Source organism: Marmota flaviventris, chromosome 7 (genome assembly GCF_047511675.1).
Source record: "Marmota flaviventris isolate mMarFla1 chromosome 7, mMarFla1.hap1, whole genome shotgun sequence".
Taxonomy (NCBI): Eukaryota; Metazoa; Chordata; class Mammalia; order Rodentia; family Sciuridae; genus Marmota; species Marmota flaviventris.
In genome coordinates, this window is record NC_092504.1 from 38,271,818 (window position 1) to 38,298,455 (window position 26,638).

The window sequence follows — 26,638 nt, forward strand, 5'->3', positions numbered from 1 at the left end:
CAAACACCCTCAGGTTTTCCCACTTATTTGGGCCCTAGTTTGAATCTATTTGGTTATACAAAAGACTAAAGAGTTAAAAACATGCTGACTCTGAATTTCTTCTATTTTTAACTTTTAAAATAGAGAAAATAGTACTTCCTTTACACCTTCCTCTGCATATTTGGATTGCAGGGCTGCCAATTTGTACTTCCTGTTCTTAGTCGTCCTGAACTGGGTGCCTTTGGTAGAAGCCTTCCAAAAGGAAATTACCATGCTGCCTCTGGTGGTGGTCCTTACAATTATCGCAATTAAGGATGGCTTGGAAGATTACCGAAAATACAAAATCGACAAACAGATCAACAATTTAGTCACTAAAGTTTACAGTAGGTAAGTGTAACTGGAGCTTCACTGAAGAATATATGTACATCTTTATATCATTTAGAAATGTGTTGGTTTTTTCCCTCCTAGGCGTGACCAGGACCTTTTTTTTTCTGTGTGGTTGTTATTGTTTTCTATGAATATTTCTTAAAATCCTACAGTGAACTTTAAGTCAGGTGTTGGAAGGAAAACAATAGCCTTTGTAGATCCAGGACTTCTATAACTTGTGCACAGTGGAATTGAAAGAGACCTCAATCCATAAGAAGGAGAACAAGCAAATTGTTTTTAACATTAGATGTCATAATTTAGGATCAGAAATAAGATGAATTATGAAAAACAAGAGTAAACTTGAATGGATATGAAAAATAAATTGGGATGTGAAGAGAAGACAGGAGCTACCTATGGAGGAAAGGGATTTTGGAGAAGTGGAGAAAAGTGTTCCTTTTTATGCACAGAGTGGAGGTAGCCCATCGCAGTAGCAGCAGCATCCACAGGAGCAAGTCCATTCAGTAGCATGGATATTATTAGAGACTTGCATTTTCAATATTTGTAAAATAAGTAGAAACTCTGTGTAACCAATAATAAACTCAGCTGAGGTGAGTTTGGTACCTTGAGGTATCTTATATGCAGCTCCTGAGTTTTTATTTTTAGATTATAAGTCAGTATTTAGGGAACAATATAGACATGTGTGTCTTGTCTGCAACCTTATATGAGCCAGAGAGAAGTAGGCTAGGGAAGACTTGCTGAAGAAGTGATATTTGAGCTGAAACCTGCAGAATTCTCAATATTGTTTATTATTAGACTTCAGTGGTTTTCACATTTGTTTTAAAGATCTATCAAGAAAACAAGAAAAGGAACATTTCTTTAAAAGATGATGTGAGATTATGGGAATAATGAAAATTTAGTTCTACTTTTTTCTTATACTTGTGTTTAATTAAAAGAGAACCAGGCCAGGAGCAACAGCGCACGCCTGTAATCTCAGTAGCTTGGGAGGCTGAGACAGGAGGATTGCGAGTTCAAAGCTAGCTTCAGCAACTGCGAGGCATTAAGCAACTCAGTGAGACCTTGTCTCTAAATGAAATACAAAAAAAAAAAAAGAAAAAGAAAAAGAAAAAATAAGGCTGGGATGTGGCTAAGTGATTGTGTGCCTCTGAGTTCAATCCCTGGTCCCTGCTCCCCACCAAAAAAAGAAAAAAAAAAAAAACCTGATGTATTCTGTTAAACAATGGAATAGTAGTATAATGTAAGTTTGTAATTTGCTTTTTAAAATCATAGAACATTTACAATAGTTCTATGAATCATTCATTAATATTTGATTACTTATAAAAATTCCAGGGATAAAGGGATGAAATGATTTTATAGGGAACAAAGTCCACATTTTGAAAAATTATAAGATTATCCAGCTAAAACCAAATTTGTCAAATGAAAAGAATACTTATTATCTATTTTTATATATATTCTTACATATAAATAATTGCTGACTTTTAAAATTTAATTCTTTTTTTAGTTGTCAATGAACCTTTGTTTTATTCATTTATATGTGGTGCGAACCCAGTGCCTCACACATGGTAGGCAAGCACTCTGCCACTGAGCCACAACACCAGCCCCAATTGCTGATTTTTAATATGAGTTTAGAGTTGATAATATGTGTTTAATTAACTTTCTAAGTTCTAAAAAGTTCTTTCTAATCTTGGTAACTGTGCAGCTTTGGTGAAATTATATAAGCTTGCCAAATACCCACCTTCTTTGATTTTGAATGTAATGATAAAACAGTAAGCATAGTACCTAGTACTTTGTAATGGCAAGAAAAGGTTAGCCATCAGGACTACCATTACAGATCATTCACAATTAGCTAGAGCTTTTGCATGCCACATCATCAAGTCATTAAGCCACACTTGAGAACTTCTAATAACATCTTACTATTTTTTAGATATTCATATTGCCTAGTGGGAGACCTGGCATAACTAATTTTTTTGGTCCTTTTAGACATAGTCTAGATCTTTTGTAGATGATTTGCGCATAAACTGAATAATGAAATGCAATATTCTAGTCAATTATTTAAGGTCCATTCTAAGATATTTCTTCATGATTGTATTTCATAAGAGACTTGGATGATTTTCTTTTCATCTATATTCTATGTAATTTACTTTTGTTTAGCGATATAGAAGAATATAGAGTGCTTATGTATTCTTCTCAAATTGTTCTTTGAATAATTATTATAAGGCTCTAAAGAAATGAAGGTAGGCTATAAAACCATGCATTGTTGATTTAAATATGCTTATATTCCTATGAAATGTAAAGAGTTCGTTTAGGAGAGTAAATTATTTCTCAGAAAATTGAGTGTGAAAGTATAGAGCTATTAAACTTAGCAAGCTTTTGGAAGAAGCATATTAATATTTCTAGGCAGATAATTTGGTTCTTATTTGTAATATGCAGTCTTTCACAAACGCTTAATTTTTATGGGTAAGAATCATTTGAAACAACCAACACCGCAGCAGAAATTAAACATTTAAACCTTATTACACTCCAATTTCTAAAGGAAACCTCATTTTCTTAAGACTGCCTTTAAATTGGGAGTCTTTATAAGGGTATAGGTCTGTTTCAAGATAATAGAAATGTCTTGAAAATAACATTATTACTCATTTAACAAATTTGGGTGTCTTCTACATGGCAGGCAATGAGAAATTTAATTTGTGCTAGTCAGATTTATGTTACCTAACACAATGTCTGAGCTAATCAAATTTTTTTTTTTTAAAAAAGTGTTTATGTAGGGACATAATTTTGAAAATTTCAGTCCATGGTTGGTCAGCCCCATTGCTTTTGGGCCTGAAGTGAGGCAGCACATCACGGCAGGAACAAATGGCAGAAGATACTGCTCACTTTCTGGCAGCCAGGAAGCAAAGAGAAAAAGAGAGAGACAGGGTCTAGGGTACAAGAAGTTGCTTCAAGGTGCACTCCAGATGACGTATCTTCCTCCCACTAGGCCTCATCTCTCAAAGATTCTACCACTTCCCAAATAGTGCCATGGGCTGAGGACCAATCCTTCAACACATAGGCCTTTGGGGACACTTCATCCAAATAATAGTAAGATTTAAATAAAAAATAGATATATAAGGCCTACCCTCAAGGGACAGACACTATTTTCTGACCTTCAAAAATTACCATAGTGTTCACATCATTAGTAATTAGGGAAATGCAAATCAAGCCTACACTGAGATTTTATCTCATGCTAATCAGAATGACAATCATCAAGAGTACAAACAGTAAAGCCAGGTGCAGTGCTGTAATCCCAATGACTCAGGAGGCTGATGCAGGAGTATTGCAAGTCTGAGATCAGCCTCAGCAATTTCTCAAGGTTTTAAGCAACTTAGTGAGATCCTGTCTCAAAAATAAAAATTAAGGGCTGGGTTTATGGCTCAGTGGTAGAGCACTCACCTCACAAGTCTGAGGCCCTAGGTATGATCCTCTGCACCACATAAAAATGAATAAATAAAATAAAGATTTTTAAAAATAAATAAAATAAAATATAAATAAAAATTAAAAGGACTGGTGATGTAGTTAAATGGTAAAGTGCTCCTGGTTTAAATTCCCAGTACCTACATAAATAAATGTATTAATAAATACTGCAGAGGATGTGGAGAGAAAAATAACATTTTTACAATTGTTTGTGGGACTGCAAATTAGTACAATCACTATGGAAATCAGTATGGAGCTTCCTCAAAAAATTAGGCATGGAACCACCATACAACCCAATGATATTATTCCTCTATATTTATCCAAAAGAATTAAAGTCATCATACTACAGTAATAATATATACCACCGTTATAGCAGCACAGTTCACAACAGCCAAACTATGAAACCAGCCTTGGAGTCCATCAACAGATCTATAGAGAAAGAAAATGTGTGTATGTGTGTGTGTATATATAAACATATATACACACACACATACACACACACACACAAGAAAATTGTTTTACTCAGCCATTAAAAAAATAACTAAAACTATGTTACTTCCAAGAAAATGGATGGAACTTTAGAATATCATGTTAAGTGAAATAAGCCAAGCTCAGATGGTCAAGGGTCATATATTTTCATCTCATGTGTGAAAGTGAAAAGAAAGGAAAAGAAAGGTAGTGGTGGTGAATCTCATGAAAATTGTAGGCAAATCAGTAGAATAGAGGAAAGGGACCAGGGAGGGAGGAGGAGAAGGAAAGGGGAAATAATGGGGAATAATATCAGCCAAGTTATATTGTTTTATTGTGTGCATGAATGACTATATAACAACGAATCCCACCATTATGTACAACTATAATGTACCAATAAAAATGTGGAAAAATTTTTTAAAAATACATAAACCAGTATGTAAAATTTAAATTACTAATAATAAATTTAGTTTTAAAACATGAAAAAAATCATCATGTTGTTGATAGTACCTACTGTTAGCATTTTAGGATTATCTCATAAATCTATGGAATTCCATGATTCTTGAAATGAATGAAAATACCAGTGGCCTTCTATGTTAATTAACTTTATATGTGGCATTTTATAAAGTAGTGGTTCTTCACATTCACTTTATAGTGTAATTTAAACCACACTCTGTTTGGTGTTCATCAGAAGTAATGGGAGCTGGCAATAAACCTTAGTACTTGACAGAGTGTACTATGGAGCCACATGCCTGGTTTCAAATACCAGGGTCACTTAGGAGCTGTGGAACTTATGTCACTTAACACACAGGGTCAATATTTTGTAAAAAGGGGGGACCATAGTACATTAATAATACCTACCACAAACCACAGATAAAAATCAAATGAGTGAAGGTATATAAAGCATCTCATAAAATCTAGCTGTTGTTGTGTCCAATGGTAACTTACTATTACTATTTGAGCCAGGCATGGTGGCTCATGCCTGTAATCCCAGCAACTCAGCAGGAGGATTGCAGTTCAAGGCCAACCTCAGCAATTTGTCAAAGCTCTGAGTAATTTAGCAAGACCCTACCTCAAAATAAAAAGAACTGGAGATTTGGCTCAGTGGTAAAGTGATCTTGGATTCAAATCCAAGTACCAAAAAAAAAAAAAAAAAAAAAAAAAGAATTTGAGATACATAGTTCATGCTCAATAGCTTCTATTTTCCCATATGAAAAAGTTAAATGGAAATTGGTTATATATCTTATATATTATAAATTATTTTTAGTGTTTACTAGAAAAATACCTTAAAAATCAAAATGAGCTATTTGTTCAAAATCCCATCCTGTTCTATTTTTTGTTTTAGAAAGTAAGAAGTAGAAGCCCACATTTTCCTGTCTTTATCTCCCTCCCTCACTCCCCTTTACCAATTTCCCACCCAAGTGGAGTTACTGTTAAATGTCAATGGCATTGTTTTCTCAGCTTCTTCCAATGCTGATGTGGCAGAGCTGTTTAATATTGAACTCTTAAAGAGGAAAAAGGTCCTGGAAGCTTTCCTGAAGAAGGGATTATGAGTACCATGCTTTGACCAGCACAAAAAACTAAGTAGATGTAAGAAGCTCTAAATGCATGTTTAGGCCCCAAGAGAAGACAATCCTCTTCCTAGTTTAAATTCTATATTCAGGAAAGAAACTTAGTCTTATTTCGCATGGACCAACATTTGTGAATGTTCAAAGTTAGGCAAACTTGCAGGAATCATGGTTACTTAGTGTATAGTTGCCTCCATACTCTACACTCTCTCATGCCTCCTGTCTTCGTTCCTCTGCCCAAGGATGGGCACCCTGAATGATGTGCTGTCCCTCCTCTCTTCACCTGATCATCCTTCAAAAAGTTGCAGGACCACTCCTCCAAGAGTAAATGCCTCCCTCATCTGCTTCCATAGTAGCTGTGTTTACCTCTCTTGTATGAAATTATTGTTTGTGTTTTTAATTTTTTGACTATACATTTTTTACAGTGGGACCATATCTTCATCATTTTCATATCCTTAGCACCTCATATAACTAATGTCAGTATATGATATACTAATGTCAGTATATGTTTATTGATCTAGCTATTAGGAAAATCAGCTATTTTTTAAAATCCCAATATGAATACCAAATAGGGAAAAATGACATGAATTCATTTGTAAAGTTGACTTCATTTGAATTTTGTTCTAGTGTAGAATAAATAAAATTATTGCTTACAACAATTTTACTTTTATATTTAAAGAAAAATAAAATTTTGTACCTTAATGTTCAAGTCTTGTCTTCCTTCCTTACATTCACAAATTCTCAACCAATTTCCACTTAGCTTTTTTACATATGGGAAAGTAGAAGCTATTGAAAATGAACTATGTATCTCAAATTCCTTTTTTTTTTTTTTTTTTGGTACTTGGGTTTGAATCCAAGGTCACTTTACCACTGAGCCAAGTCCCCAGTTCTTTTTATTTTGAGGCAGGGTCTGCTAAATTACTTAGGGCCTTGACAAATTGCTGAGGCTGGCCTTGAACTGCAATGCTTCTGCCTCAGGCTGCTGAGTTGCTGGGATTACAGGCATGAGCCACCATTCTTGGCTCAAATTCCTTCATATTATAACATCCAAATCTTGATCTATTTTTTTTCCAACCTTAGATTAAGAGGGAACTCACTTCCTTGTAATAGTAACCTGTCCATCTGTATTGTTAATGTCATTCCTTATTGTTTCTCTATAGTCTCTACCAACTTCCTCCATTCTGTCTTCAAATTTGTTTTAGTACTTTAATTTTTTAAAATTAAAAAAAATGTTTTTATTTTTTAGTTGAAGGTGAACACAATACCTTTTATTTTATTTTTATGTGGTGCTGAGGATCAAACCCAGTGCCTCACACATGGTAGGTAAGTGCTCTACTACTGAGCCACAACCCCAGCCCCTCTGTCTTCAATTTTATATCTTGACTTCTCTATCAGCTTCTTCCCTATATTCAAATTTGTGTTTGACTCACTTCCCTTACAGAGCCTATTTTCACTCTTTATTCTTCTACAGCTAAACTCTAGCAATGTTCTACTCTCCAACTTCAGATTGTTCCCTGATTTGCTGGAGGCCACACTTCCTCCTTTACTGCTCCCTATCAATAATTACATGTTATCAGCAGACTTTGTAACCAGATCTGTAGGCGCTTTGATTCTTTTTTTTTTTTTTAATATTGTTTAGTTTTCAATGAATCTTTATTTTATTTATTTATATGTGGTGCTGAGAATCGAACCCAGTGACTCATACATGCTAGGCAAGCGCTCTACCACTGAGCTACAACCCCAGCCCGTGATTCTTATGCTACAAGATACCTCTGTTCATAGCAGCTCAATTCATATATAGCTAAACTGTGGAAGCAACCTAGATGCCCTTCAACAGATGAATGGATAAAGAAACTGTGGTATATATACACAATGGAATATTATTCAGCATTAGAAGAGAATAAAATCATGGCATTTGCATGTAAATGGATGGAGTTGGAGAATATCATGCTAAGTGAAGTAAACCAATGCCAAAAATCCAAAGACCAAATGTTCTCTCTGATAAGTTGATGCTAATCCAAAACAGGGACGGGGGACATGGAAAAAATGGAGGAACTTTGGCAAAGGGGAGGGAGGGTAGGGAGGGTGCATGGGGGCAGGAAAGATGGTAGAATTATATGGACATCATTACCCTAGATATACGTATGACTGCATATAGGATATGATGCTACATCGTGTACAGCCAGAGAAGTAAAAATTTGTGCTGCAGTTGTGTACAATGAATCAAAATGCATTTTGCTGTCACATATACCTAATTAAAATTTTAAAAAGATACCTCTGTGGCCCTTAACTATGATTCCTTCCTAAAATTTTCTTCTCCCTTGATTTCTCTAGGATCACTTTCTCTTGGATCTTCTTCCACTTTTCTATCATCTTGAAATCTCTTTCCCTAAAGAACCTTTTATCCTTGTGTTCAACCCCAGGGCTGCAAAGACCCCATGCATACTGTGTACTAATTCCAAAGAGAGAACTTGGAGGACTCAATGGAGCGGTTTTGGACATTTTATTATTCACTTGTTCCTCTGCAGTGGCAGGCCAGGATGCAGTGGAGGGCTGTACCCTGCCTACAAGCTGGGGAAATACATAAGATAGGTTGCATGTCCACTGCAAGGTGGCTTTCTTAGATGTTTGTGAGTACATTTCTTTTCTTTACAACCTAGGTTACTTTGTTCAGATAATCTACCAAGGACTGGAGATAAGGGAAGTGGCAGCTCCCCATTTTCACCACATTGTTTTAGAGACCTTATCTCACTGCAAGCTTTCCTAGGCACTGATTTGTGGTTAACCCAACACCTTACCTGGTACCAGTTGTTCTCTGTATACTTCCAATTCTGAATCTATATTCATGGGCATTAAATCAGAATGTTCAAACTGGTAGACATTTTTTTAACTGCATATCCCTCTTCAAATAAAAACTTCTCAGAATGAATTTATTCCCTCTCTGATGCAGTTTCTTCCAAAATCTGAAACATGTTGGAAGGCAATATCAACCCATCATACAAGTTAGAAACCATAGTGTCATTCTTGGTAACTCCTTTTCATGTACTAAGAAAACTTGGCTGTCTCTGGTACCTAAATATGTTCTGATTTTGTCTCTTGTTCATTTCTGTTGCTACTGCTTTCATTCTGATTGTCTTCATCCTTCTCTTGAATTATTTCCATAATTTTCCATTGGTCTCTTGGCCATTTCTACTGCTAATTCAGCTGCCACCAATAAAATGTGCAGTACTCCATTGCAGGACTGAGCAAACAGAAGTAGCATCATACCCTTCCTGTTAACCTTTGGTGACTCTTTTTTTTTCTATGGAACAGAATGCCTACACACAGGTATGGCATATAGGACTGAACTTTCAAATATGATCACTGCCTATCTTTTCATATTCTATTACTTTTTTCCATGGAAGAATGAACTGGTATGCACAGACTTTTACGTCAAGTTTGATAAAGATGAACTAAGTCATTTATTTGCTTTTCTCCATAAACTAGCAAATTGTAGAGTCAAGGATTTCCTTTATTTGGATCAACCTGGTGGATTAGGTATTTAGGGAGGCTAGGTCCTGAAAACATACTTCTTCATGTTTATTTTGCCCATTGAGGTGATATTTCTTTAAATATCTAGTATAATTTGTAGAGCAGAAGCTATGAAAATATTTCTCTAAGATGGCATTTCCATTTAACCTCACAAATCAATAATTTGTAACATATAGGTAATATAGCTTAAAATATAACTATCTACCAGGATTTTTACATTGAATATGAATATTTAACCTCATAAATGTAATAGAAAACAAATAACTTTGCTTTTAAAATAAGTATAATTTTATGTCAAATACCAGTTCTTCATATATATCTAAGAGACAGTGAGGGAATGAGACAGACCTTTGAAACTATTGCTACTGGCATTTTATATGAAATGCCAGTAACGATAGTTTCATTAGCTGATTTGACATTCTACATTAGCTGTTTCATTAGCTGATTTGACATTCTACCATATGATGTCCTCATTTTATACTAAGGAAAATGCTTTATGGAGCATAAAAAATGTCATTGGACAGAAAGGTGTAAGAAGTTTGGACAAAGCTTTAACAGAGTATTTAAGGCAAGTAAACCTCAAAAGATGTGTCTTTCATTGAAAAAAAAAAAAAGTACAGCATGAGAAAACTGTACTTTGACAAAGGATCAAATTTGCCATCCTCCTTTCTCAGAATCAACTGTGTAAAATCAGGACTGGATCACTTTAAGCTGTACAGCCATCCCTCAGTGTCTGTGAAGGGAGGGAGGGGATGCTCAAATCCCTTATTTAAAATGGTATTATATTTGCATGTAGCCTAGGTACATCCTCCTGCATACTTTAAGTCATCTCTAGATTACTTATAATACCTAATACAATCTAAATGCTGTATAAATTGTTGTCATGCTACATTTATTATAGAATAATGACAAGAAAAAAGTTGTATATGTTCAGCACAACTTTTTATTTCTAGCAGTTTTGATGTGTGGTTGGTCGAATCCACTGAAATGGAAGGCTGATTTTGGATCTATTCAGTGATCATTAGAGGTGTTAATATGGTGGCATAATTATTTTTTTAAAAAAATATTGTGTTTTATTTAATTATCCACCCTATCTGCCAGATGGGCAGCTCTCTGACAGCAGATAATATGCCTTGTGCCCTGTTAGGTTCCTGACCAGAGCAGCATGCAGGAATTGCTCTGCATGTAAATAAATGCATCTACTGTTAACTGTGATTTTATTAGAATTGCACTCAAAGGGTGGGGTGTAAAGTTTCAAAATCTCACATGAATAAAGCGCTGAAAACTATGTTTTAGTGGCTTAAGTAAATTTTCAGGTGAATCATTTGGGGAATTTAGGTTTTACTGATTGTATAACTCCCCTATTAGCATTTATTACGCTAAAATTCATCCTGATACTTTGAACATAATTTAAACTATAAAGTAAAATTTTAAGGAACAATTATATACATTTTTGGTTTAATATTATTCTTAAACTTTTTTTTTTTCAATTTTAGGAAAGAGAAAACGTATGTTGACCATTGCTGGAAAGATGTCACTGTTGGGGACTTTATTCGTCTCTCTTGTAACGAGATCATTCCTGCTGATATGGTATTGCTGTTTTCCACTGATCCTGATGGAATATGTCACATTGAGACTTCTGGTCTTGATGGAGAAAGCAATTTAAAACAGAGGCAGGTGGTTCGGGGATATGCAGAGCAGGTAAATAATGTTTCTCAGCTGGCAATTTTAACTTTTTTTCCCCAGAAAATAACTGATCTTATTTCCACAGTACAACAAAGAGATTTTTAAATTCATTCCTACCTAGAGAAAATAGAATCCCTGATGATTTAATCCAGTTCCAGATATCAATGGACATTTACTATATTTTGTAGATAATAAGATAAAATGACTTTGGAGTTCAAACACTTCAGTATGGCAATCATGGTTTTTTTTTTTTTTTTTTGAACTTAATTAAAGGAACTTGAAAGACTTAATTTGCAACTTGGAAAATTACTTTGCAATAGAAATATGCACCTGCTAATTTGTTTTTCTTAATCTTAGATAAAGAAATCTTAGATTAATATCGTATGCTTTGTTGATCATTGTTCCTAAGATCTATAATTACTTGTATAACAAAGCCTTTCAAAATTTTTGGAGTTTCTAATACCATATATCTTCTAGACCATTCACTGCACTATGTTGAGGGTAGCAAGAACTTAAAGAAGTTATATAGACATTATATAGAACGTATATAAATTTTCTAATTGACACAGAAGTTATATTAACATGAATTTGAATGAATCTAAGCTCTCCCATTAATAATAATCACTTAAAGACTTTATCCATCAGTTTGTTATCTTCAAATGGAAATAATACTTCATAGTATTGTAAAAACATGCACCACAGATCAGTTTCCCATCTCTTTTTCTGGAAGCAATTGAGATGAAGGATTTTAAAATTTTATGTTTTTTTTTTTTTTATCTGAAATACTGTTATTGAGATTCCTTCATCTTATACGTATAAATTTGAAATGGTTTTAGTTTCCTAATACCCTTATCTTTGGTAATTTTCTTCTTATCACATTGGGCCCATCTTTCCACCTATGAATTCCATTTAAATCATCTATTATTGATATGCATCTGAGATTAGTGTTACTGTCATTTTTGTAAGCAGTCCTGCAACTTAGGCATTGGCAAAAGTTGTGCACAACTCAGAATTTTATTCGACTCCCAAATAGCTATTTTGAGGTCAATATCAGTTGATTAATCAGCACAATTTGGGTTCAATTAAGGATGAGTTGCTCTGGAATCCAGTGATCTCAATTGTAATTTTGATCTAAACATTTCTTTTGAGTACTTTCATACTCATTGTGTTTCTTTCCTCATCTGATAATTAGGCTTAATTATAGTGCCTTCCTCTTGCAGTTAGAAAAAAGAAATTAGTTCAAATATTTAAAGTGCCTGATATAGATTCTAGTATATCAAAAGAACTCAAAAGATATTATTAGCATGTTAAATCATATAATCATTATTCAGTTTCTATGTTTGCTATAATATAGACATTAGTATTTTGAGCTACATCAATATCTATAGTATTCCTCTTATTAGCCAAACATCCATATAAAATAAAAGAAGTAAGATAAGGTTGATGTGGCTTGTCCTTAATGAATTATGCCTCATAACTGCTGTGTTTTATAAAGGCATTTTGCTTGTGTATCCATTTTGCTTGTGTATCCAATTATAAGGCATTTTAAAATTATCTGTTTGATCCATTAAAAATTTTGTGAGATGTTGATGTCCTGATGTCCTGCTTATTTTTAATTTATAAAACTTTGGTGAAATTGAATGCATATTTGCTCAAAGTGTCCCCATTCACATTTACTCTCAGAAACTACCTATATAGTTAAAGACCACACCGAAAGTATTTCCAGTGCCTTGTTGATTAGAGTATTTATAATTTCTAGTAGGATACTGCATGAATTTTAATATGATTTCATCATCTGCAGATGCTTTTTAGTGCTCTGGAATCATTAATTATGGATCCCATAATTATGTCTATACTGTCTTTTATTTGGGATTTTTTTTTTTTTTTGTACTGGGAATTGAACTCAGGAGCACTCAACTACTGAGCCACATCCCCAGCCCTATTTTGTATTTTATTTAGAGACAGGGTCTCACTAGTTGCTTAGTGCCTCACTTTTGCTGAGGCTGACTTTGAACTCACGATCCTCCTGCCTCAGCCTCCCAAGTCGCTGGGATTACAGGCATGCACCACTGCACCCAGGCATCCAAGAAATTTATCACAAAAATTTCATGTTACAAAAAGCCTTAGTCCTATTTTAGGAATTGGTGAAAATGATAAAATACTTACCTGTTATGGGTTTCATCTTCAATTCTTGTTTTGTGATTTCTAAAAAATATTTTTAGGACTCTGAAGTCGATCCTGAGAAGTTCTCCAGTAGGATAGAATGTGAAAGTCCAAACAATGACCTCAACAGATTCCGAGGCTTCCTGTGAGTGACACATGACTTACCTTTGTGAGTGTGAATGGAATTGTACTTGGCTCAATAAAACTGTTGTGTGTTTACATCCTAGTTGAATCATTAAAGGCTGTAAATTTAATTACCTATAAAATTGGCTTATCTTAATAATTTGATAAATATGTACTTCTATTCATATATATTTAAAACAGCAGAAACAACAAAACCTTGTTGTTAAAATCATCCTAGAATTGCTTGCATTGGTGTAAGAATATATCACATGAGCTCCTATGATATGCTAAAGTTTGGAAAGAAATATTTGGACAGAAGTGATAGTTAAATGAAATGCTAGGATGGTGTCCTTCTTCAGATTTAGAATAATAAGTGGACTTTTCTTGTTGGTAAAATGATTCGGAACATGACTAACAAAGAATATGGGAAGCCATGGGGGCTTCCTGTGACAGTCACACCCCTTTGGCAAAGGCAGCTAGAATTAGGGTTTAGAGAAATTTCAAGGTTGGCTTCTGCCACTTAAGTTCTTCCGACTCCGAGCTAAATTATTTACTCTCTTTGATCCAGGTTTCCTAAGTTTTCAAGGAGACAATGAGAACTACATCATAGTCATAAATTACAGGAAGAGAAACATTTCATACTCTGTTTTGAGACCAGAATTATACTCATCTCATTACCCTGACAACAAAAGCATGTAAAGACACTGAAGGGCAAACCAATAACCCTCACGAACATAGATGCAAACATTCTACACACAATTATAGCAAATCCAATCAAATAATATATGAAGAGGATAATACATCATGACCTGGTGGGACTTGTTCCAAAAACGCAAGATTGACTTAACATTAAACAATCAGAATAATTCTTCATATTATTGTAATTCACATTACATTAGCAGTCCGTATTAAGTAGCTTAAAAAAACAGATAATAATTTTATAGCTAAAGAAAAAGCATTTGACAAAATTTGACTTCTGTTTCTGCAAACAGGAAGTACAAGGGAACTTTTTTAACTGGCATCATTCTTCATGGTGAAAGACTAATGTTTGTTCCTCAAGGTGAAGAACAAAACATGCATATTTTCTCTCACACTGCTTTTTTTTTTTTTTGGTTTTGTTTTTGTACTGAGGATGAACCCAAGGGCGCTCAACCATTGAGCCACATCCCCAGCACCTCCCCGACTTTTTTTATATATAGAAAATGAGTGGATTGTATTGTGTACAAATCATACTCCAATAAAGTTAATTATTTTTAAATAATAAAAGACCTCATATAATACATCAGTTTTAGAAATTCACCATCACTACAACAGAGAAGTTTAGAAGGTGAATGGAATTAAAGTGGATTTTTAAGTGTGTTTTTTCTTTTTTTATTTTCTTTTTTAAATTTGTTCTAATTAGTTAGACATGACAGTGGAATGCATTTTGACACGTTGTACACAGATGGAGCACAACTTCTTCCTCTGGCTGAACATGGTGTAGAGTCACACCAGTAGTGTAATCATACATGTATATAGGGAAATAATGTCCATTTCATTCCACCATCCTTCCTATCTCTACTCCCTCTCCCCTTCCTTCACTCCCCTCTGCACAATCCAGTTCCTTTGTTCTCCCCACCTGCTCAGCCCTTTTTAATATTTTTATTTAGAGACAGAGTCTCACTGAGTTGCTTAGGCTGGGTTTTAGATTCTCAGCCCCCCAGGCTGCTGGGATTACAGGTGTGCTCCATTACACCCTGCTCTCTCACCGGTTTTATTTGAAATTACACTGGAGATTCTAACTAGTATGGTCAGGTAAGAAAAGAAAAGAAAAAAGGTCTCAAATAAGAAAGAAAGAAGTAAAACTGTCTTTTCTTCATAGATGAAGTAATGTTCGGATAAATTTGACAAAATACGAAAGAGCTGTACGCTAGAAAACACTAAACACTGCTGAGGAAGATTTAATACCTAAGTGAATAGAGAGATATATATTGTTCATGGGTCAGGACTCAACATTGTTATGAGTTTTTCCCCAAAATTGATCAATAGATTTAGTGTAATCTCAATCAAAATCTCAGCAAACTTTTTTAGAAATTAACAAGGTTATTTTAAAACTTATGCAGAGATTCAAAGAACTTATAATCAATAAAGCAATATTGAAAGAGGCGAAAAAGTTAGAGCTACCACTGCCTGATTTCAAGACTTATTATAAAGGTACGGTAAGCAAACCAGTGTTGCTTGGCATAAAGATAAAATAACAGATCAATGGAAAAGATAATGGAGTTTAAAAATAGACCCACATGTTTACAAACAACTTGTTTTTCACAATAGTGCAAAGACAATTTAATGGAGAAAAATTATATTTTTGCACAACTGTATAGCTCTATATTTTAAAAATGAACCTCAATCTATACCTTTCACCAGTTACAAAAATTAATGAAACATGTATCCCCAGACTTAAATGTAAACTAAAATCATAAATGCGTGATTTGACATATAAATTTCTAGAAAACAAAAACGAACCTACATTGTCAGAAAGCACAGTAGTGGGTTCTTTGGATGGGAAAGTTGGAGAGATTACAAACAGGCATGAGAAAATTTTGGGAAATGATAGACATGTTTACCATCTTGGCTCTGGTGATGCTTTTACTCTTTAAATATGTGTAATTGACTCTTATGAATTATTCTCCAGTGAAATTGTTTAAAAATTTTAGAAAAAGAGTTACCATACAAGGAAGTATAGAATATAACAGTAGCCTCTGCACACGATAGTAGCATCTACACACACGCACACACACACACACACACACACACAAAACGCACACTGATGTTATTGTGGTTAGTGTTACTGGAATTCTTCTGTGGTTGTATTTTAGATGGTCTTGTGAATTGAATTTGGACAGCTTCACTTCTTTAATCAGAAACATACTCATGAACCATCTCTCAGGATGAGACTTTATCTAGGATCATTTCCTCAGGCTCGACCTGAGGTGAGCTAAGTCTTTGGGTATGCTCAGCCAAGCTCAGACTTGCCCATGGCAAGGATACCCAGTTTAGCAATCTGGTCTGGAGCCTAGCACTCAGCACAGAGTCTAGTCCAGAGCATGTATTTAGATTATTTTTCTTTTTAATTTATAGGGCACTGTTGCTACACTGATTGTGATCCTGTGTCTCAAGTCTGACAGCTATCACTCTAGTCTGAACTCAACAAGTCACTCCAGCTTTCCAGGATTGGAGGCTGGCCTCCCTTTGTCAACCTCCTTTTTTCTTCCTTTGAATGTGGTGCTTCCTTAACAGAAACACTTGAGCTTCCACTGCTGCACTGGACCCCGTCTTGCCCCAGAGCCCTTACCTAGTTCCAAGACCCTAGTTCAGCGTGCCATGTCATACACCTGAAAATTGTCACTTGCTTCTATATTCCTGGGCACTACATTTACCCACACTTTGGTGTTTGCCTTTGTGACAGGCTCCTCTGATGTCAGTTTGCTTCAATGTTTGCCAACTTGCTTTCTGATTACCTGACTGTTGAAATGGACTTCCTCTTAGAACACCTAGAATCTGTCTTCCCCAGTGATTGAAATGAACTTGATCCGCTCTGTTGATGTCTAACCTGGTGACTGACCCAACAATTTCTAGGGAAACGTATAATAAGAGAATCAAGCCTAGTTGAATGCAGTGATTTTTCTGAGATTCACTGAGCTAGCTATTTATTGTAATCTTGCTCTGTGGCCTGTTTTCAGAATCAACCAAAATTGAGAAGCTCAAGCTTATTGCCTATGTGACACCTTCTTTAACCTTCTATGAGGCAAAACTGGTATCTTTCTTCCTATTTGTGCCCACAGAAATCTCTGAGCTAAATATCAGATTACCACCATCATAGCTATCACATTTTCATTACTCTTAAATATTTATGTACCATACAACTCCTCTTAGATCATAGAAGCCAAAACTATGTTTATTTGGCACTTAGTCCATAATGTCACCGGTTCCTTGAATGGATAAGCATTGTTTTAGCTTTTTCACTACTGTGACTAAAAGACCTGACAAGAACAATTTTAAAGGAGGAAAAAGTTATTGGGGGACTTATGGTTTTAGAGGTCTCAGCTGATGCCATTCCTTGGCTGAACCTTAAGGTGAGACAGAACATCATGGCAGAAGAGTGTGGTAGAGGGAAGGGGCTCACATGATGAATAGGAAGCAGAGAGAGACTCCACTCAGAAGATACACAATACATACCCCAATGCAGTTAATCCCATCATGTGATTAATACACTGGTGGAGTGAAGGCTCTCATAACCCAATCATTTCTCCTCTAAACCTTTTTGCATTGTCTCATGTGTGGCTTTGAGGGGACACCTCACATCCAAACCATAACAAGCACTCTGTGTGACCATTTGTGCTTCATGTTGAACCCTTAAGTTTTCACACTTTCAGCGTGCCACGTCATACACCTGAAAAATAAGGATTCCAGGAGAAATGACTAATCCCTTATTAAGGAACTTTGGAAATGATGGTTTTTGGATTAAATCTGTTCCTATAAGGACTGCTGAAGGAAAAATTGCCACACTGATGAGGAGGGGCCTGGGCTTGCCTGGACCTGCATGCCACATGTAGATGTGAATGTTGGGACTTAATTTCTTCATCGATAAGACCAGGGAGCTAAAGTAGACTAAACTCAAGGGTACTTCTAACTCTGTCTCTTTGTACATAAGCTTGTACTTGTGGAGAAATGTAGACCCATTCCTGATGGAGTTTACAAATATGAGAGTAAAATCTGTTTTCCTCTTTCTTTGTAGAATGAAAATTTCTTGGAAGAGTTGCTATTTACTTTTCTTTCTAATTCCAGAGAGCAAGGAGTACAGACATATGACAATGTTTACATATGTAAGAAAAAGAAGCAACAACTTATATACTGGAGTTTACTGCTTAGAAAACAATATAACTTTAATGCTGAAATTGAGAGGACATTTTCAAAATATGCGAAAAATAGTACTGTTTTATATGCTTGTTTAAATGTTCCAATAATTTTGATATATTTCTGTCACTATAGTAATTTAGTTAAGCAATCACTTTGATAATTTCTGAACTCTTTATTACAGAATTTTTCAAATATGCTAAAATAGAAAGGAGACTGTAATGTACACCCAGTACCATCACCCCAAACTTGCCTACTTCACAGTTTTTCCAACTTTGTTTCAATTGTCCTCTCACTTCCTTCACCATTCCTACATCATATCAGTTTACTGTAAATACTTCACTAAGCACTTATAGTAGAAAAGGACTTGAAAAAAAAAAAGAACCGGCCTTAATCTCATCTAACACCAGGACTTTGTTCAATTCCTCCACTATTCTCAAAAATAGTTCTTTATAGTTGTTTTGGTTTAGTTTTTTTTTTTCTTTTCATTGTTGGGGATTGAATCCAGGGCCTTGTGCATGCTAAGGAAACACTCTACCACTGATCTACATCCCCAGCCCTAAATAATTATTTTATCCCAAACAGGATCTAGACAAGGTCTGAATCAGGCGTGGTGGTGCACACCTATAATCCCAGCAGTTTGGGAGGCTGAGGCAGGAGGATCACAAGTTCAAAGCCAGCCTGGGCAACTTGGCAAAACCTTGCCTTAAAATTAAATAAAAAAGGACTAGGGAAGAGACTCAGCAGTAGAGTACCCCTGGGCTCAATCCCACTCCCCCGCCCCCATATGTGCTCTACGTATTGTGCTTGGTATGTAACTTTCTGAATTTCCTCTCTCAAAAAATTGGGTTATACAGCTTATAGAATTAATGACATGCTAGATTGAGCTGATTGCCTCCTCATGTTGAGTTCCCTCTCCCCCCTCCATTTTCCCTTCATGTCATTTATTTCTTGCAAAAACTAGGTCATTTTGCCTGCAGAATTTACTAAATTTTAGAACATGGCCAACTGCATTCTTGTAGTGATGTTTATTTAACATCTTTCTCTGTCTCACTTATGAAAAAAAATGGCTCCTCTCCCTAGAAAATAGCAGAAAAGAAAAGAAAAGAAAAAGAAACACACACACACACACACATATACAATATTGCATGTAATTTCAGAGGCTTCATAGATCCTTGGAAGCCCCCAGGTTAAGTGCCCTGATAGAAATCCATGGAGCCATGACTTCCTTTCCCATAAATCAGAGAACCATGATGTGTTCCCGTTGTCAGATGAGTATTGTCAGCCTTATATTTTCATTACAAAGTTCCCAGTTTTTTGCCTCAGTTTAAGCAACCACTAATTATCATTGTCTAGGATGAATCTTGATTTTATCCACATTGAAAACGGTGATTTTCTAATCCTATCAGTGATTTTTCACTCATCAAGTACAAAGTTATCCTACATACAGTTTGTACTAGGAAAGTAAGGACCTTCATTGGAATATGCCTGAGTTCTTATAGTAATAGGTGATGACTGAGAGAAAACAGTGAGAGTTAGAAACCGACTGCAGCTTTCTCATAGGCACAATAGGGAACTGAAATAAAAAATGCAAATCTGCCAGAGATTTGAAATCTTTCTTGTGAACTGCCTAACTTACTATTCTGTGAGGACCATGATTTTATTTTTATATCCTCACGTTTGCCATTTTAAAATAAAATTGTATGATGTCTTTCTTATAGAGAACATTCCAACAAAGAACGCGTGGGTCTCAGCAAGGAAAATCTATTGCTTAGAGGATGCACCATTAGAAACACAGAGGCTGTTGTGGGCATTGTGGTTTATGCAGGTTGGTTGTGCTCCTAATTTTCATCACTGTCCCTTCTGTGCTTTTCTATAAGTTTGCATTTTTCACAATGCTCGGTATGGAAACAGAAAGTCAACTTTGTCTTGATAAACTCATCAGTGGTCTGATCCATTATTCTAAATGGATCTTAAATGCAGACTACACTGCCAAAATGTATTATGTAATTATGTTTTATCACACTGTCTTCCAGAGAGATTTTCAAGTGTGATACTTGCTACCTGGTTTTATTTGTGCATTTTCTGACATACCATGTTTCCTTCACAGGACATGAAACCAAAGCAATGCTGAACAACAGTGGGCCAAGGTATAAACGCAGCAAATTAGAAAGAAGAGCAAATACAGATGTCCTCTGGTGTGTCCTGCTTCTGGTTATAATGTGTTTAACTGGGGCAGTGGGTAGGTAAAATTCAATTATGTACTAACATCTTTTCAGCAAGATATCAAGTACTTTTATTTCCCCCCAAAGTGTCATTTATGACTGTGTCTTCTGTTAGGTAGTTTTTATTTGTCAATAATTTTTTCCTCATATGTTGATCTCTCTCATCCTTTGTCATGAAAAACATTATTGTTAACTACATTCACTTACCTTTTGTGGTAGTATTGAAGACTCCTGGGAAAAGATTTAGAGAGAAGAAAACAGACAGCAGTTTGTGTAGCCCTTTGAATTTGACCTTTTTTCCAGGTAGCAAGTATCACACTTTCCAAATGGTATTAACCACAAGGAATACTCTCACTCCTCCTTCTTGAGGAATAGAGTTCTATATTTGTATAATATTTATGTTTCATTCTTCTGATTTCTGTGTTCTTTTGAAAGGTCATGGAATCTGGCTGAACAGATACGAAAACATGCCCTTTTTTAATATCCCAGAGCCTGATGGTCATATCATATCACCAGTGTTGGCAGGATTCTATATGTTTTGGACCATGATCATTTTGCTACAGGTAATTTACATCATACTTCTCAAGGAATTTTAAGGTCTTTGCTTCTAATCCAGCTATGCACAGCTGTCTTCACTTTCTTTAAACAACTTTAACATTTTTTAAATTGTTTGTGTCTTCTTAGGTCTTGATTCCCATTTCTCTCTATGTTTCCATCGAAATTGTGAAGCTCGGACAAATATATTTTATTCAAAGTGATGTGGATTTCTACAATGAGAAAATAGATTCTACCGTTCAGTGTCGGGCTCTGAACATCACTGAGGATCTTGGACAGATTCAGTACCTGTTTTCTGATAAGACGGGAACCCTCACTGAGAACAAGATGGTTTTTCGAAGGTGTAGTGTGGCAGGATTTGATTACTGCCATGAAGAAAATGGTGAGTGTGGGTTTTTGTACGAAAAACACCTGTAAAATTTGTCTCTTTTTTTTTCTTCTTTTTTCCCAGGTCATTTAAATGTCTGATAATTCTGGCATATATTTAAGAATGGATACTTAAACTCATCCATACTTAACTGTATACTACATTCCTGTTCCTTTAAAATTTACTAGGTACTAAGAGATATACTACAAGTGATACAGTGATATAAACACTAAATGATAAACTGATAAACTAAGTGAAATGATGATAAAGATAGTCAACATGTTTTATCACTGTATCATTTAGTATTTATATCATTTTCTTTCATTAAGTATTTCTACCATATTGTAGTATTTGTATTATATATTTAGTGTTTTTATCATTTTGAAAATATTTATATTTTTACAAATTTACAGTAGTTATATCATTTAGTATTTGTACCATAGTATCATTCAGTGTTTGTTTTGTCATTGGTATAATCTAATAAATACAAAGTAAGCACTTTACAAGTAAAGTAAACTACTAGCAGAGGTGGAAGGTAGCGCTTGGGAGGGTGATAATGATATTACATTGTAGATACTTTTGAATGTCTGACAACCTATGGACCATCTCTCTAACAAATACTTGAAAATAATTCTAAATGAATAAATAAATTCTAAAATAATTCTAAATGAATAAATCTTCTAATGAGATTTATTCACCAGTTTCCTCCTCGCCCCATCCTTTGATGCATAAGAAGAAAACACAAAAACAAAACAGCTAAAAGAAGAAGAGGGAATGTTGGGGACTGGCTTCCTAGAATGAGTTGGGAAGGATTCTTTCCCCTTCTATTTCATCAAAATGGGCTTTTCTTTGTTGGGAGACTTTTTTATTACTGCTCATTGTTTATTATTTTATTACTCTCATTGCTTAATATTCATGTACTTAGGTTTTGAATATCCTCTGGGTTCAATATTAATAGGTCATATGTATCTAAAAATTTGCATGTTTCTTCTAGATTTTCCGATTTATTGGCATATAGCTTTTGAAAATATTCCCTAGTGATTCATCAAGTTTCAGTTGTCTTTGTTTCACCTCTAATTTTTTTATTTGTGTCTTCACTCTCTCTCTTTTGGTTAGTTTAATTAAAGTTTTGTCTATTGTGTTTTATCTTTTCAAGGTGCCAACTCTTTGTTTCACTAGTACATTATACTGTTCTTTTAGCCTCTATTTTTTTCTATTCTGAACTTTATTATTTCTCTCTTTCAACTGATTTTGGTTTTGTTTGTTCTTGTTTTTCTAAGATCTTGAGATATGTCATTAGGTTCTTTATTTGAGATCTTTCTGAGAATTGGTATTTTTTTTCTTCCTTTTAATGTGTGCACTCATTGCTATAAATTTCCCTCTTAGTAGTGCATTTACTATATCCTAGAGGTTCTGGTATGTTCTATTTCCATTTTCATACTATTTTAGAAATTTAGATATGCCCTTTAATTTCTTCAGTGACCCACTGTTCATTCAAAACTGTATTGTTCAATCTTCATGTTTGTGTAATTTCTGTAATTATTTTTGCCATTGATTTCTAGTTTCATTCCATTTTAATATGATAGGATGCAAGAAATTATTTCATTTTTAAAATTTTGTTAACATTTTTTTGCAATGTATGATTTATTTTGGAAAAAGTTTCACATGCTGACAAAAAGAATATTTATTCTGCAGCTGTTGGATGGAATATTTTTGTAGGTGTCTGTTCAAAGTTCATTTGATCTGAAGTGAAATTCAACTCTGTGTTTGTTGTTGTTTTATTTGAGATGACCTATCTATTGGTGAGAGTGGGGTATTGAAGTTACCCACTATTATTATGTTAGGACCTAACTTTCTTTTATCTTTAGTAGTGATTGTTTTATATAATTGGGTCCTCGGTATTCAGTGTATATATTTATAATTATTACAACTTCTTGATGAATTTTCCCTTGTTAGTGGCCTTCTTTGTCATTTCTAATTGATTTATACTATTTTTTCAGAGATTATACCCATTCCTGCTTGTTTTCAGGTTGTGTTTACTTGGAATATCATTTTTCTTCCTTTTACTTCAGTGTGTGTGTGATTTTGCAGGTGAGGGAAGTTACTTAAAGGCTGCATATTGTTGGGTCTTGTTGCTTAATTCAGTCAGCAATTGCTCTCTTTTAATTGGAGATTTTAGACAATCTGCATTCATCATTATTATTAAAAGATATGTTATTGTTCTTGTCATTTTGTGAATTTTCTTCTGGTTGTTTTGAATATTACATCTTCCTTCCTGTTATTCACCTTAACATTTGATTATTTACTATATTGTTTATGTTTGATTCTTTCCTATTTTTTATTTTCATTTTCTACTCTTCTAATGAGATTTATTCATTCTTGTTGTCTCATGATTGTTAATCTTTTTTTTTTTCTTCTGGGAGTAGAATTCCCTTAAATATCTTCTGTAACATTGATCAAATAGTCATAAATTCCTTTAGTTGATCCTTGTCTTGGAATATCTTTATTTCTGTTTTATTCTGAAGGAGAACCACATTGAGTATAGTAACCTAGTTTGGAAGCTATTTTCTTTCAGGACTTGAAAAATGTCGTTTCATGCCCTACTGATATTTAGAGTTTTTGCTGAGAAATCTGCTATTATTCCAATGCATTTGCCTTTAAATCTGAGTTGGCACTTCTCTGTTACAGCATTTAATACTTTTTCTTTGTCCTGTACTTTTGACAATCTAATGTGTTACCAAGAGTTCTTTTCTGGTCCTGTCTAGTCTGGTTCTAAATGCCTGCTATTTCTGAATGTTCACGTCTTTCCCAAGACTTGTAAATTTTTCTACTATTTTGGTGAATATGTATTTTATGCCCTTAACATGTATCTCTTCTTCCTTTAATATGCTGATTATTCAGACTTTTAATGGTGTCCCAGATATCTTTATGTTCTCTTCATTCTTTTCTATTTTTTTCTTTATTGCTGTCTGAAGGTACTATACTGATAGAGTTATTAAGATTCAATATTCTTACTTCTGATTAATCTAGCCATTGTGGAGGATTTCAACTGATTGTTGTTGTTTTCAATCTGACTTATTGAGCTTCTTATTTCCAAGATTTCTACCTGGTTCTTTTTTTAAAATCTCTATTTCGTCATTGAATTCATATCCTGGATTCTTTCTTACTTTTTCAACTGTATGTATTGTATTTTCTTGGATTTCATTGAATGTTTTTAAAATCATTCTTTTGAATTCTTTGGCATTTTTATCCACATCAATGTCTTTGCCGTCAGTTACTTGACAATTATAAACTATGGGAGGGGTCTTGTTGCATTTTTTTTTAATTTCTTAAATTTCTGTGTTGAGATTTGCATGTCTGTTGTGATGGATATCTCTTTTACTTCTATGTGAATGCCTTCTAAGTAAGCAGCTTCTCCTGATGATGCATCCTAAGATATTGGTTTATTGTGTAATGTAGAGTTTAATTCCAATTGGACTTCTTAGTATAGTGTCCCTGTGGCTTCTTTGACTAACGTTAATGGATTTTAGCACAATGTGTACCATGGCAGAGTCTGAGAAAGCTGCTTTTCTCTGTAGGTCTTCCAAGAGTGTGGTAAAGGAGAGTATATGAAGGGTACCCTCTGTGGTTACTTCTATAATGGGAATGGAACCTCTGTCTGGAATGGGGGGTTTCCTCTGGCTCTGTTGACGTTGGCTGTTATTTTAAAAACAATTCTGCTACTTGATGTTCAATTGTGATGGTGGCCTGGAGCTTTTATTCTCTGTTAGACACTGGTGTAGCTCTAGCTGTCACACAAGGAGAGGTGGAGTCAGGATCAAACTCCCCTCCATGTCTTTTTAGGCTCTGTATCTGTTGGACAGAGTAACAGCTGGAGATTCTTCACACACACACTCTCTTTATTCCATTGGGGTATTTGTCAGGTGACTAGCAGGAGTGATTTGGGGTGAGGTTAGTGAGAATACCTCTAAACAGCTTTGCACACTGGAACTAACTTGGATGGAATACAGAACTCTGTCTAGATGATGATTGTCTCTAAGACTGTTTAGGCCATGTACCCTGAGAGCATGGTATGACCTTCACGAGTCACTGAGCTAAAGCAGAATGAAGAACTCCCCAACGTTTCCCTCGGGATCCTTTTGTGCTGTGCATGCAGAGGGCAGAAGTAAAACTGGCTTTACAGCATGACTCCATATGCCTCCAAGGGTAGAGAGAGCCTATGGGGTCTCAAAGATCTGCACTGGTGGATATGGTGGCAGGGTCTGGGAGATCCACTGCCCACTATTCTGCTATATAGATTTGATAGACAGTACTATATAACTAAATAGGTGCTATGTACCTCTATAGTGCATTTGTGAGGTTACCATTTCCTAGAATTATTTAACTAGAGTCTCTTTACAGGAGGGGTCTTGCATCTTGCAGCAGTAATGCTTCATAAAGTACTCAATGGGAAGCACTGCACTATTTTTTGTATGTATAACATTTAAATATTTGTATTTGTAACATTTAAAAGGGCTAATACTAGCCATCTTCCACCTTAGTCCCTGAACATACACTTTCTTGCCCAAGGAAGTACTTCTTTCATATATTTCCTCAATGCAGAAAAGATACCAAGTGACTAGAATTAAGTGTTATCCTTACTGAAGTGTAATGGATAAGGTATTTGTTTGAGAACCACAGAGTCTCGCACTACCTCTAAAAGGTGCCGACTTTGCCTATCAACACTTTACTACTGTAAACGCATCCAGAGCTTCTGATCTCTTTTAAGCAACGGTTTAAAAAACAAGCACATGTGCCTGTGTGTGTACACTAGGGATAGTGGTAATGATAAGAACCAGCTTTTCTTTCCCCCAGAACTTAATTCTAAGATATCATTTTCACTGAAATGTATACCTGTGTTTTTGTGGTCAACACTTCTGGTTTTTTGAGCAAAAGTATCACTAGAAAATAGCCTATAAGGAACATTGCTGATTGGAAATAACCTTTTATACACATACAACTGACTAAACACATCTGACAACAGCATGACATATTTTCAGACCTTTTAACCTGAAGTGTGGTCGTGAACTGGCAGCATCAGCAACACCTGGCATGTATTAGAAATGCAGAAACTCAGGCCCCCTTCAGAGCTTCAGTTAAAATCTGCATTTTAATAATATCCTGAGATAATTCATGCTGGCATACATATTAAAATTTTAAAAAAAAACACTCCTTTGAAGAACAACTGAAAAAGAATGCAATTTTAA

The 26,638-nt window shown here is 34.9% G+C and overlaps 1 protein-coding gene across 2 annotated transcripts in view; it reads left to right on the top strand.

Moving 5' to 3' along the window:
• Atp10d (ATPase phospholipid transporting 10D (putative)) overlaps window positions 1–26,638 on the top strand; it is a 112,868-nt gene that overhangs the window by 31,554 nt on the left and 54,676 nt on the right. For both annotated transcript variants that reach the window (XM_027938441.2, XM_071614259.1), the window contains 7 exons: window positions 172–366; window positions 10,877–11,081; window positions 13,289–13,374; window positions 19,967–20,073; window positions 20,356–20,487; window positions 20,906–21,033; window positions 21,155–21,407. In XM_027938441.2, the coding sequence (XP_027794242.1) occupies window positions 172–366; window positions 10,877–11,081; window positions 13,289–13,374; window positions 19,967–20,073; window positions 20,356–20,487; window positions 20,906–21,033; window positions 21,155–21,407 (1,106 nt within the window). The remainder of the gene's footprint in view (window positions 1–171; window positions 367–10,876; window positions 11,082–13,288; window positions 13,375–19,966; window positions 20,074–20,355; window positions 20,488–20,905; window positions 21,034–21,154; window positions 21,408–26,638) is intronic.